The 15,238-nt window shown below is 40.2% G+C and overlaps 1 protein-coding gene across 1 annotated transcript in view; it reads left to right on the plus strand.

Annotated features, from left to right (window-relative positions):
* Positions 1-15,238, plus strand: part of LOC127416721 (eukaryotic translation initiation factor 4 gamma 2-like) — a 162,770-nt gene that overhangs the window by 125,231 nt on the left and 22,301 nt on the right. Inside the window, exons 2-3 of the mRNA XM_051656220.1 lie at positions 13,724-13,828; positions 13,928-14,030. Coding sequence (XP_051512180.1) covers positions 13,724-13,828; positions 13,928-14,030 — 208 coding nt within the window. The remainder of the gene's footprint in view (positions 1-13,723; positions 13,829-13,927; positions 14,031-15,238) is intronic.

Raw genomic sequence — 15,238 nt, forward strand, 5'->3', positions numbered from 1 at the left:
TGGGTGGAAGTGTTTGTGCTATCTGTGGTGTATGCATGCAAACTGTGGGTGTTTTGTATGTTAATGAAGTGGCACTGTTACACTTGGAACATTTGTCCTAGTGGCCACTAGATGTTCATGTGTCTTGTTCTCATTGGTTTATTGTCTTGTTAACTTGTTATCAGTCTTGTCTTTTCATTGGTTCATGTTTTAGTAGTCTTGTTATCCTGTTATAAGTTTAGTCTTGTCATTGGTTGTCTTTGTCATGTGTTTCACTTGTCAGTGTATTTAAGCTCTCTTGTTGTTATAGTCCCTTGTTGAGTATTGTTGGTTGTAACTCTGTTTCCATGTCTAGTCTAGTCACGTAGTTTATATTTGGTTTGTTTTAGTTTAATGTTCCGTAAACAGCACTTTGGTTCACACTACAGCTTCTTCGTCTCCATTTGTTCCTGTTTTCAGCCTGCCAGAATGTTACAATTTGCTATTGTTACTATGCGCTAAGATGTTTGAGAAGCACTTCAGATCTTGCTGCAAAGTCTAAAATCAGTTCCTGCATTTGTAGTTTTGGGATTCCACCAGCTGATGGTGTTATAGAGCTATCGATCACTTTTAATACTAGCCATGATAATAATATTATTTTGTATAGCACCTCTCCAAAGGATGCTGTATAGAAATTAAATATAATCTTAAGGCATAGCGCTCTTAAAATAGGGCCCACAAACTCACTTTAACAGCTCTCTTTCTTAATTATCCGTTTTTAATGTCCAAAAAGAGACAACTATAGAAAACATACTTTTCAGTTTCATCCATCCAGGTATTACAACAAGCACACGTCTTGGCTCCCCTGAGTTGATTAACAATGGTTGAATTATCAAACAAATTCATTTGCCATTTTTCCTCAAATAAATAATGGCACTTTTATATGGAAGTACTGTAAGAAATGGGGAAAAATTATCACTAGATTCTTTAATAATAAAGATATTCTGAGAAAAAGTATCCCTGGGTAAAAGAAAATAATAACAATAATACTTTAAACACTACTTAAATCAGAGCATCCAAAAACAAATAAGGTTTATTTAGTTACACCTACTTTTTTGCAGTTGAAGGACAAAACAGACCAGTGGGACATAAACAAGAAATCAAGTGGCGGTTCCCTAAGCAAATATATTTTTGTCATTGTATCCAGTTCAATGGGCCTGCAGTGCAAACACCACACAAAGTCATACTGTGAGGGACACCCAGGAGACTAGGTTTGACTTTGAAAATTATTACATGAGTGACCTTATAAATATATTGTTTTATACTAGAAGTAATATGCTTGAATTTGTGCAAATATCACCAGCTCTGTGTTTCCATGACGAGGACATGTTCTTTGATTGTGTGTAAACAATCTCTTCAGAGAAGGCTGATTCCCAGTTTTAGGAACTTTGTTTGTGGTTTACTTGGAAGCACAGACTTACAGTATGCTTGGGGACTTTGAAATACTGATTAAAGTATTTGCACTCTCCAGGAAGAGAAGAGGGCAAATTACAAAGGAACAACAAGTGAATGAGCTACACTGTGAGAGTTAGTTGGGTATGCTTTGCAGGGTAGCTTAACATTTTCACACTGTATTAAAGTTCACACTTTCACAAACAGTTGGTTAAAGAAATTATGTACAAAAGTAACTGTATCATGCAGTTTAGGCAACTGGAAAAAACTAAACTGATCTGTATATGCTACATTCCTTTTTTTCTTTTTTTATGGATTTGATGCCACTATTTTGCCCTTTATATCTCTTCTCTCTTTGGGGTATCACAGAGGTGCCATTAAAAACCATGATAAAAAAAATAAATAAAAAAACAGTTCCTTCATGCTTGCCACCTGGAAATACGTCAGTTGAATGCATGTATGGCTAATGGCAAATTTTATCATCCAGTAAAAGGAATAAATAGATGACATTGCTTTACATTATTGGTTAACCTGTAAAAAATGGCAAGCTTATTTATCTGATCCTCTGCACACTGTCTCATCTGACCTTCGATGAGATTCCACGTGACGGCTCACAAAATAATGGTCACATACAGTATAGTTAAATTTCGAAAACTAAGCTAAAACATGCTCTGTGAGCTCATTGATTTTGAAAAATGGAACAAAATCTATGTGAAGTGTAATGGAGTCTAGGAGCTGCATTGCATCAGACAAATTAAAAAAGGAAGCAAACTCTGTACAAACATTTTGTATTGTACATTATTTTATTGTATTAAATTTCAGTACTGATCTTGTGGCATCAAAAAAGGTGAAATGATTCAAAGGTTGCTGAAACACAAAATAAAAGACCTGCAAGATTAGGTAAAAGATTAAAGCGTATAATAAACACTTAGTTTTAAGTGGTTTTATATCGCAAATTGTGAATTTCAATTTCATACAGTCGTTTTGTCACATACTATGCATAAATACATACATTTAGTTTTCACTAAGAGAATATAAATACATACCATAAAGGACTTGAGAAAACTCAAGAAGACAGTATAAGGTCGTTAAGAGACCCCAAAGAATTCATCTAATGTGGATTAATGTATCCATTAGGCTACCAAATTTTTAAAAGCGGCTATTCGTATAGTTATTTTAAGAGTCCACTGGATTTGCATATTTAATAACACGTTTGGTCTTCTTTTTTATGTTTTTAACTTCACTAGATCTCTGCTGCCATTTAGTGGCTCAACTCAGAAATACAACTAATTAACCATTCATGTTATGTATTATATTGTTTGAATATTTGAAATAAAGGAATAATAAAATATTTTCACATTTATTTTATTTATTTATCTATTTATTTATTTATTGACATAAAATAACTCCAATAATAAAAACAAAGAAAGATTTTCTGAAGAATTTCTGAAAGGTACTTTGGGAAACTAGTATCAAAAGTATGTCTTTGTGAACTCCTAAATACGCTGACTGAAAACTGCATTTATCTCAACGTCATTATCTGTAAAATGCAGTTATATTTTAATTATTGTTTTTATGCATATTACTGATGTTTATAATTTGTTTTATTTATGCATAAATACAATTACAGTTGTGCTCAAAAGTTTGCATACCCTTGGAGAATTGGTAATATATGTACCATTTTAGTGAGCAGGCAAAACACATTTCTTTTATTTCTTATGGGACTGATATTCAACTGTAATTTATAACAGAATGGCACAATCATAAAACAAAACATGGCAACAAAGAAAAAAATGAAATGACCCCTGTTCAAAAGTCTGCATACCCTTAGTTCTTAATACTGTGTATTGCTCCCTTTAGCATCAATGACAGCGTGCAGTCTTTTGTAATAGTTGTCCATTCGTCTTGGCAAAATGCCTCCAGGTCATGCAAAGTCTTTGGTCGTCTTGCATGAACCGCACGTTTGAGATTTCCCCAGAGTGGCTTGATGATATTAAGGTCAGGAGACTGTGATGGTCGCTCCAGAACCTTCACCTTTTTCTGCTGTAACCACTGGAGGGTCAACTTGGCCTTGTGCTTAGGGTCATTGTCGTGCTGGAAAGTCCAAGAGCATCCCATGCACAGCTTTCATGCAGAAGAATGCAAATTGTCTGTCAGTATTTTCTGAGAACACTCTGCATTCATCTTGCCATAAATTTTCACAAGATTCCCCGTGCCTTTAGAGCTCACACACCCCCAAAACATCAGTGAGCCACCACCATGCTTCACAGTGGGGATGGTATTCTTTTCACTATAGGCCTTGTTGACCCCTCTCCAAACATAGCGCTTATGGTTGTGACCATAAAGCTCTATTTTGGTCTCGTCACTCCAAATTACAGTGTGCCAGAAGCTGTGAGGCGTGTCAAGATGTTGTCGGGCATATTGTAACCGGGCTTTTTTGTGGCATTGGCTTCTTTCTGGCAACTCGACCGTGCAGCTCATTTTTGTTCAAGCATCGTCGTATTGTGCTCCTTGAAACAACCACACCATCTTTTTCCAGAGCAGCCTGTATTTATCCTCAGGTTACCTGTGGGGTTTTCTTTGTATCCCGAACAATTCTTCTGGCTGTTGTGGCTGAAATCTTTCTTGGTCTACCTGACCTTGGCTTGGTATCAAGAGATCCCCGAATTTTCCACTTCATAATAAGTGACTGAACAGTACTGACTGGCATTTTCAAGGCTTTGGATATCTTTTTATATCCTTTTCCATCTTTATAAAGTTCCATTACCTTGTTACGCAGGTCTTTTGACAGTTCTTTTCTGCTCCCCATGGCTCAGTATCTAGCCTGCTAAGTGCATCCACGTGAGAGCTAACAAACTCACTGACTATTTACACACAGACACTAATTGCAATTTAAAAAGCCACAGGTGTGGGAAATTAAACTTTAATTGCCATTTAAACCTGTGTGTGTCACCCTGTGTGTCTGTAACAAGGCCAAACATTCAAGGGTATGTAAACTTTTGATCAGGGCCATTTGGGTGATTTCTGTTATCATTATGATTTAAAAAGGAGCCATACAACTATGTGATAATAAATGGCTTCATATGATCATTATCCTTAAATTAAATACAGTTGTTTTTTTTGTTTTGTTTTTTTTTGCATGATCAGTCATATTTTCAAAATCAATGCCAAAATCTCACAATTTCTGCCAGTTTTTGAGCACAACTGTATATTACTATAAACACATCTAAATAAATAAATACCTTTTAAAATATATTGATAGACCTTGCAAGTCAAATTGTTTGACCATGTCTGCTATATTGCAAACATACAGTGTATTGCTATAGAGTTTTAAGTCTCAACACAAGGTTCTCAGCAGATTTCAACATGAACGTTTAATCACCTTAGTGACAGCTGCAGCCTCAGGATAAATTGCATCTACACTCTTCTGTGATTATATCTGTAATGATCTTCAATAAATGCCACTTGTCTGAACAGAGCAATAGAGTAACTTTTATTCTCAAGGAGAACTACCAAAAACACTCCCGCATGGAGCTTGATGAGCTATTAACGTGTTCACATTCTCTTAAAGGAATACAACAGGGATGGGCGGATCGATCCTAAAGTATCGATACTTCCGATACTGATGTTGTATCAAAAAATATCGATCCTCACACAAAAATATCGATTCTAAATAATATTTTTATTTTTTAACTAGGGACATTATTATTTGGTTACCACGAACAATAATCATAAGCTTCAAAGTGAAATAAAATGGATTAGGCTATATTAGCAAATACTTGTGCAGGATGGGAACTATTTCTTCTTCCGCTCATCTTAACAAGCATGTTTAAAGACACAAGGAGACGAGCGCTTGCGCCGTCACAAGACTCGTTAAAACAAGGGGGATCAGTGCATTGTAGAAGTAATGATAGAAAATCAGAGAAACAGCTTCTGGTTGTGTAGTATAGGACATACGCAGGCATACGTCCTATGCCCTCCTATTTGTTTTATGATTTTGCGTATGCCCGCCTGAAATAAGTGATGATACGTGTGGACGCCAGAACACCGAGTAGGATTTTGACCCGGAACTTTTTCAAACTAATAACGCGATGCCGCAGCACCGTGGAGTGAATTGTGTTTTATTATTATTATTATTTTTAAAAATGTACAGAGATTTTCTCTAAACGCACACGGAGATGCACTGGGGAGCACTGTCAAGACAGACAGTCGGACTAAGCTGATCCACCAATCAGAACGTTCATTTCAGACGCGATTGGATATTTGCTAACCAATCATATTTTCCGTTTTAGTAAGGGGCGGGACATTTCCAGCGACATAATACGCAAGCATCCCTGGAGAAACTATAATTTGCACTGCATATTTATTTCCCTGCTAAATGTAAATATATGTATATACATTTAAATTTAACTTATGCAATTAAACTTTGTGAAAATACTGCATGTTATTGCACCCCTGATAGTTTCTGATGCTCTTTTTATTTTATTTATTTATTTATTTATTTATTGCCTTTTACTGCTGTTGGTGGTGCCTTTTTCTCGTGATAACAAATAAGTTACATTTATATTTCTAAGTAGGAAAATATAACCATTAATTTTTATGTAGGCAATACGTATATGATAATACAAGATAACGTGTTAACCTGAACATTACTACTCATATTAGCTACAATGCTTAACAGTTTATTGCTTATTATGAATTAGTTTATTAGTTAGAATAATAATAAAGTATTAACAGTTTTCATAGTAGCCTAATAAAAGGAACATTAATGACACCTGTTAATTTAAATACATATTTAACTTGAAGTTACCATACCATTGTTCTTAGCAGTGTACACCATCCCAGCAAGAAACATACCCTGATATACATATTGTTGTAACGATGCTGTTGGTGCTGGCAATGACGATGACATGAAGCACCCAAGTGCAATTTATTTACATAAAGTGAGAACCAATAAACCCTACCTATAAACATGAACAACTAACGTGAACATAAACTTGACTTGACTATAAACAATGAGTTGACCTAACATGACAACGTTACCAAACACACAATACCTGACAAAGGACAATGGAAAACATGAGGGCTTAAATACATGGACATGGGAGAACATAACCAATGAACAAACAGAACTCTAAACAAGATAATCAAACAATGTACCAATGAAAACATGACACATGAACATGGAGGGAAAACAGGACATCACCTGAATAGGGACACATGACATGAACAGGAAATAAACTTACAAAATAAAAAACATGAAATACATAAACACACACATTAAACATTACATATCCCCCCCATTAGGGGCGGCTCCCGGTGCCCCAAAACATGAATGCACACATTAAACATGACATAGTTCCAAAGTTCTGTAGGGAACTGTGGGGGGGTCTTGAGGCATGGGGCGTGGCCTGGCGAGACAGGGCGTGGGGCATGGGACCAGGGCAGAGTCAATGGAAAGTGGGGCCCTGAGAGGCTCAAGGGGTGGAGCTTTGGAAGGTGGGGTTGTGAGAGACATGGAAAGCGGAGCCGTGAGTGACTTGAAGGGCGACACCATGGAACTTGGTGTCCGGAGAGTAGCCGAAGACTCAAAGGGCCAGAGTGGAGCCGATGGCAGGGAGGATCAAGGTGGCGCTGGAGGCTCAGAGGAGCAAGGCAGAGCTAGGGGATCGGAAGACTGAGGTCCAAGGCGGAGCCGTAGGGAAGGAGGTCCCCAGTGGACCAGATGGATCGGAGGGACGAGGCGCAGCCAGAGGATTGGAGAGCCAAGGCAGAGCAAGGTGACCGACAGACCAAGGAGGGAAGAGGGAAGAGGGACCGAGGGAACAGGGCAAGGCCAAAAGGCTGAAGGACCACAGTGGAGCTGAGGGAAGGCAGAGCTGAGGCAATGTCGAGGGACCGACAGGCCAAGGCGGAGTCCAGGGCTCGGAGGGTCCAGGCGGGGTCAGAGGGTTGAAAGTTCCCCTTGCCTGCTCAGGAGAACTAAGGGTGGGTACAAGGGCGGGAACTATCTCTAGGTCCAACTGCTCAGATGTGGCCATGACATAGCGTGGAACAGACGTAGGCGTGGCCATGACGTGGCATGGAGCAGGATGAGGCGTGGCTGTGACGTGCCATGGAGCAGGCTGAGGCGTTGCTGTGATGTGGCATGGAGCAGGCTGAGGTGTTGCTGTGACATGGCATGGAGCAGGCTGGGGCATTGCTGTGACATGGCATGGAGCAGGCTGGGGCGTTGCTGTGACATGGCATGGAGCAGGCTTGGGCATTGCTGTGACATGGCATGGAGCAGGCTGGGGCGTTGCTGTGACATGGCATGGAGCAGGATGGGGCGTTGCTGTGACATGGCATGGAGCAGGCTGAGGCGTTGCTGTGACATGGCATGGAGCAGGCTCAGGATCAGGAGCAAAAGATGGCACTAGCTCAGCGACCATGACGAGGAACTCTGGCTTGGTGGCCATGATGTGAAACTCTGGCTTGGCGGCCATGACGTGAAACTCTGGCTTGGCGGCCATGACGTGAAACTCTGGCTCAGCGGCCATGACGTGAAACTCTGGCTCGGCATCCGCCTCCCCCACAAGTGAACGTGGAACCAATAATCTGCAGGGCGAGGTCGATATATTGAGCCAGGCTGTGGGTACTTTGACTGCCTGGCATCAGCAGTCCTTGAGGACCACCTCATTAAAATCTTGCACATTATGGTTCGACTCAACTCGACTCTGCTCACTTTACTTTTCTGAGCTTGCTTTTTCACTGCAGTTTAGTGCAGCCTCAACATGCGTGGGATTATAGGCTGATCGTCATAGTTGTGTCACTGCCGTGACATCATCTTAAACGTGACGCAAACGATGCTTTTCCTGTAACGATGCTGTTGGTGCTGGCAGTGACGATGACGATGATAATGAAATGAAGAACCCAAGTGCAATTTATTCACATAAAGTGAGAACCAATAAACCTAACTATAAACATGAACAACTAACATGAACATAAACTTAACTTGACTTGACTTGACTTGACTTGACACAATGACTTGACCTAACATAACAACATTACCAAACACACAATACCTGACAAAGGACAATGGAAAACACGAGGGCTTATATACACGGACATGGGAGAACATAACCAATTAACAAACAGAACTCTAAACAAGATAATCAAACAATGAACCAATGAAAACAAGACAGATGAACATGGAGGGAAAACAGGACATCACCTGACAAGGGACACATGATTGAAACAGGAAATAAACTTACAAAATAAAAGACATGAAATACATGAACACACACATTAAACATTACAATTGTAAGTTTATGTGGGACTATAATTACAACAGTCCCAATTTTAATGGAAAAAAACCCTTACACACTTACATGAACTGTATATAAATGTAAATTAATTTTAGAGATCGGGTGCATGCGTTTTTCATAAATTCACAGTATGCCCACCTTTTCAGACACTACTACACCACTGCTTCTTGAGTAAATTCATGCTAAAATAACAACATATCTAAAGGTGACATTTCTTATTTCTTATAACTGTGTGTGTGTGTGTGGGGGGGGGGGGGTCTGAACCCATTGTTTTACTACAGTAATACTGTAGTAGTAACTATGGTTATTTGTGTGGTAACTATGGTTTAACTAAATGCCATGGTTAAACTATAGTTACTGTAGTGAAATGGTTCATTTTTGTAAGGGTAAACAAAACAGAAGTCTAATCATTTTCTGTTTAGGCTTAAAAAAAAAAATAATGACTTGAATTATGACTAAAAATATAATTTTAAATTACCCATTTTATCCCATGTAATCGCAAAAAAAATACATTTAATAGAATATCGGTATTGGTATCGGTATCGACAATATTGGACTTGAAATTGTGGTATCACTCATCCCTAGCATACACACATTACATCTCCCGTTTTCAGTTTATTTAAACAGATTTTCATTTTATTTCAGTTTATTTCAGTTTATTATAACTGAAATAAACTGGTGGTGGTGTAGTGGGCTAAAGCAAATAACTGGTACTCAGGTTGCTGGTTCGATCCCCACAGCCATCACCATTGTGTCCTTGAGTAAGGCACTTAACTCCAGGTTGCTCCAGGGGATTGTCCCTGTAATAAGTGCACTGTAAGTCACTTTGGTTAAAAGCGTCTGCCAAATGTCAAATGTATTTATTTTTACATTAACATTAAAGTATACCTTAAACATATCTCTTTATTACTGAATACATTCAACACGTTTGTCAATTCAGCAACTACTTACTCATTAACTTATTTCCAAATTTATCACATTCCACCCCCCACAGCCAAGGACAACATTACTGATATCAATTAAACCCATATGAATCATACATATTGGTTTCTTCTTCTTCTTTTTCCCACAGATCTAATCTGTCCACAGGTTTGCTTATTCTGCCAGATCAAGTAATCAACAGCCCTGTTTGTGTCTTTGGGGTTTGGAGAACTTGTAAAGGCATATCAGTAGTCACTGTAGACTCAGGCTGCTGCTTATGTGCCAGTTCACTTTGAACCAAAGATTGGCTTTCAGCTGATAGAGGGATGTGCAGCAGATGATAACGGTTGCATCGCAGTGTTGTCCCCTGATGCGTCTCAATTACAAAAGACCTTGGAGTTGTGCTTTAGCTTGCGATAACAGCAACTGTCTTCTGGTGGTCCATCTTTGTAAGCACAGCATCACCAGGCTGCAATGATGGTTAGGGTCTGACTCCATGGTGATGATTAAAGTAGAAAACTTGTTTTTGCTTTTCCTTGGTATCTTTTCTCCTTACATCTCTCAGATTTGGCTCAAGCATTGGGAGTGTTGTCTCAATCTTCCTGCCCATAAGGAGTTCAGCTGGACTTATACCTGTTGTGATGCAAGGTGTTTCCCTGTAGCACATAAGTGCAAGAAGAGGATCTTTCTGTTTCAACATTATCTTTGCGATCTGCACTCCCCTCTCTGCATGTCCATTTCCTTGAACGTGATATGGACTAGAGGTGATGTGCAAAAAAATCAAATTTAAATTCTTTTAACTCAGCGCTTACGAATTAAGGGCCATTGTTCGAAACTATTTCGTCAGGGCAGCCAAATCTCACAAAAATTGCTTTCAGTTTTAACGCTACTGCTGAGGCAGTAGTTGTTGGCATGTGAAGTATCTCAAGGAATCAAGAGAAATAGTCTGACACGACAAGGTAAGTGTGCTTGTCATGCTCATAGAGGTCAATGGCAAGTCTTTTCCAAGGCCTGTCTGGGAGAGGAGTTGAGATGAGAGATTCCTTTTGCTGTGTTTGTTTCCCCTCAAGACATATCTGACAGGACTGAACCTTTTGTTTGATTTCAGATGAGATGCCAGGCCACCACACTGATGTGTTAGCCCACTCCCTACACTTTGTCAGACCCTGATGTCCATCATGTATTCTATTAAGAACATCTGCTCTCAAAACATCTGGAATTAACATGCAGCTTCCTCTTGTCACTATTCCGTTGTGTACAGACAGCTTATTCTTGAAAGGGAAAAACTGTCTAACTGCCGCTGGAACATCACCTACATAATTCGTCCATCCTGACTGGATATACTTCAGCACAATTCGCAAATTGCTGTCTGCCGCTGTAGCTGCCCTTATGGCTTTGAGTCTTGGTGTGCTTGTAGGCATGTGTAACGTTGTTGGCTGCTGACAATGATGACAATGACGAAGATGACGTGAAGATGAAGAACCCAAGTGCAGTTTATTAATAAACGTGAAATCCAAAAACCCTAACCATAAACGTGATCTAACAAAAACATAAACACTAGACTTGACTATGACTATGACTATGACTACAAAACAACATTCACATTCAATACTAGACAACTAGACAATGCAAACATGAGGGCTTAAATACAAGACATGGGAGAACATAAACCAATGAACAAACAGAACTCATAACAAGCTAATTAAATAATAAACCAATGAAAACATGACACATGAACATGGAGGGAAAACAGAAATCACATGACAAGGGAAACAGGAAGACATGACATGAAACAGGAACTAGAATTTCAAAATAAAAGACATGAATCAACAGAATACACATGACAGCATGCCATCAACAACAGCCGCAATATAACACTCAACATTTGAGTGAAGGCTGGAGTCATTTTTCTTGCAGGTAGTGGACTTCATGATAGGGTATCAGCCACCACCAAAGTCTTGCCTGGAGCATATTATGCGGTCAGTTTAAATCTCATAAGCCTCATAAGTAGTCTCTGACAATGCAATGGAACATTGTCCAAGTCCTTCTTATTTATGAGAGGCACTAGATGTTTGTGATCTGTCACTAGTTTGAAGTTTTCAAAGGCCAATTATGGGGCTTTTCCACTGCACGGTTCGGCTCAACTCGACTCGACTCTGCTTGCTTTTTGGGGTTTTTCCAATGTGGTTAGTACCTGGTACCTGGTACTTTTTTTAGTACCACCTCAGTCGAGGTTCCAAGCGAGCTGAGCTGATACTAAATGTGACGTCAAAACCCTGCATATCACTGATTGGTCAGAGAGAATCTATAAGCTAGATGGCAGGTTAGCTTACCTCGTGCGTCGTCGAGCTAACACAGTGATGTCCTCGTCTGCGCTTTGGTGTATGATTTACTAAACTCTCCTGTTTTTTTAGCTGTATTTTGTCTTGCTGCCGTCAGCCTCTTTTGAAACATAATTTGTCGTCTTGCTGTGAAAAACAGCCACATGCCGAGAATCAAGAACACCATTCCTTCGATATCCTCCACTGCTCCTTTGTTGTGTGTTTGTGTCACGTTTAAGATGATGTCACGGCAGTGACACAACTATGACGATCAGCCTATAATCCCACGCATGTTGAGGCTGCACTAAACTGCAGTGGAAAAGCAAGCTCAGAAAAGTAAAGCGAGCAGAGTCGAGTTGAGTCGAACCATAATGTGCAGTGGAAAAGTGCCATTAGGTACATTTCTAACTTTTCACAAGCCCAAACTCTCGCCAGACATTCTTTTTCAATCTGGGTGTATCTAGTCTCAGTTTAAGATAGACTACAACTGCAAATGTAGCAACACACCACCTATGCCATAACTGCTTGCATCTGTTGCCACGCCATAGAACATAAGGACAGGAGAAGTAGAAAGGATGTCTTTGATGTGCTGAAATGCCTCCTGCTGATGATGGGCTCATGTCCACACAGTTGTCGACCTCAGTAGTTCATATAATGGTTTCCCCACTGTTTACAGGTTAGGAATGTACTTGCCCAGATTCCAAGAACACGTTTTAATTCCTGAACATTGTGTGTAGGTGAGAGCTCACGGACTGCTTTGACCTTTTCAGGATCAGGTCTCACACCTGATTTGTCAATTAGGTGATCAAGGAAGTGGAGCTGGCTTTGTCTCAGCAAACACTTTTCATGGCTTAACTTCAATCCAGCAGACTCAATCCTCTCCAATACCTTGGTGAGGCGCAGGTCATGCTGTTCTAAGGTCTCTCCATACACCAATATTAGATTAGATTAGATTAGATTAGATTCAGCTTTATTGTGCAGAGTACAGGTACAGAGCCAATGAAATGCAGTTAGCATCTAACCAGAAGTGCAAATAGCAATATGTATATGTAAATATATATATAAATAAATATATATGAGTATGTACAATAAAGATTTTTATGGAGTGCAAAGTTATGAGGTAGAGAAGCAGAGACCAGCTCAATGCAAATGTCTATGAATACAGTACAAGGTGCAAATGAAGAAGTATAAACACTGAAGGTGCATTGTACAGAATGAAGTATAAATATGTAAATATATATATGTGGCCAGAGACCATAACAGTGCAAGTGGCATCAAGAGGTAGAAATGATGTGCAAAGAAATGTACAAGGGAATGTGCAAAAAAAGTATGTGGTCCGAGTGGGATGTAGTGTTCAGCGCCTGAGTTAAGAGTTCAGTAGGCTGACAGTTGAGGGAAGAAACTGAGTCTGCTGGTGCGACAGCGAAGACTCCTGTAGCATCTCCCAGATGGGAGAGGAGTAAACAGACCATGGTTGGGGTGAGAGGTGTCTTTGATAATGCTTCTCACCCTCCTTAAGCAGCGTTTGTGGTGAATGCCTTTGATGGAGGGTAGCTGAACACCAGTGATGTGTTGGGCAGTTTTCACCACCCGCTGGAGGGCCTTCTGGTCTGAGACAGTGCAGTTGTCATACCACACTGTGATGCAGTTTGTTAAGATACTTTCAATAGTGCAGTGGTAAAAGTTCAGCAGGATGTGGGGGGACAGGTGAGCTTTCCTTAGCTTCCTAAGGAAGTAAAGGTGCTGTTGTGCTTTTTTGATCAGAGTGGAGGTGTTGTTGGTCCAGGAAAGATTCTCAGAGATATGGACACCCAGGAACTTGAAGCTAGTCACACGATCCACTTTGTCCCCATCAATGTAGATGGGAGTGTATGTGTGGCCCTTCCTAGTCTGCCGGTAGTCCACAATCAGCTCCTTGGTCTTCTGGATGTTGAGTGTGAGATTATTGTTGGCACACCACACTGCCAGGTGCTGTACCTCTTCCCTGTAGGCCGTCTCATCGTCGCCGCCTGTCAGGTCTACCACCGTGGTGTCATCTGCAAACTTATTATGGAGTTGGAGCCATGCTCAGGTATGCAGTCGTGGGTGAAGAGGGAGTAGATGATTGGACTAAGCACACAGCCCTGTGGTGCACCAGTGTTCAAATCATCCATGTGCATGATACTCCATCAAGCCCTTGTAGAGTTTCAGTCATCTTTCATTGAAATATTTCTGGGGCACTTGTGATGCCAAATGGAAGACGTTTAAGGAGTATCTTCCTGAACGTGGTCAACTTGCTACTTTCTGGGTGTAAGGGTATCTGCCAAAAGCCTGAGGCAGCATCCAAAGATGAAAACAATGTTTCACCACTCAGCTTTGCAATTATTTCCACTGTGGTAGGAAGAGCATTCCTCTCTCTTTTTATGGCTTCATTTAACTTTTTCAAATCCACACAGATATGTGCCCTGCCATTCCGTTTTGGCACGATGGGTGCACACCAGTCTGTAGGGTCTGTCACTGACTCAGTGACCCCGTTTTCCTCCACGTGTTGCAGCTCCTCCTTTACCTTTTGTATAAGAGTCAGGGAAACTCTGCATGCTGTGTGCACCACATATGGCTGAGCATTCTCCTTCAGCTAGATTTTAACTGGCTCTGTTTTAAGAGATCCATGATCACCAAATGCATTGTGGACTTCTTCAATGCATTTAACTAGCCCCATTGAGGATGCTGTGGCTCGGCTTAGCAAACTGTTCACACTTTGTCCATAGATGACGTACACTGGGAAAGTGTACAAATTTCCTTTGTGTGTTGGGCTGGCTTGAAACTTTCCCAAGCAATGCAGTTGACCTCCAGGACTACACAATGTAACACTTGACTGCTCTAACAGTCTCTCTCGGGATTTAACATGCTGAATGTTTCTTTACACATGATGTTTGCATCAGCACCCGTTTCAATTTTGATTGGTGTTTCTCCAATGGAAATGTGTACTGTCCATTGCTCATCATCCCTGTGTGAATTTGTAACAGCACCCAGGAAATATGGTGTCTAGGCAACAGTCTCTGTCACTTCTCTTACTGATTTACCGTGACACATTCTTTCCCGATGACCCATTTTTTAAATTTTATTTTTACAAATATTGCGTGTAGATTTCATCACTGGGCATTTTTCCTGTTGTTTGTGTTTGATTTTTCCACATCTTCCACATTTTGGTTCCTCTTGCTCCTTGTAATTTTTATTTTTTAGGTTTCCATTTCGGTTTTCCTCTGTCTGCTGCTTTTCTTTGCGCTACCTCCTGTACAG

This window comes from Myxocyprinus asiaticus, chromosome 26 (assembly GCF_019703515.2).
Source record: "Myxocyprinus asiaticus isolate MX2 ecotype Aquarium Trade chromosome 26, UBuf_Myxa_2, whole genome shotgun sequence".
In the NCBI taxonomy this organism is placed as follows: Eukaryota; Metazoa; Chordata; class Actinopteri; order Cypriniformes; family Catostomidae; genus Myxocyprinus; species Myxocyprinus asiaticus.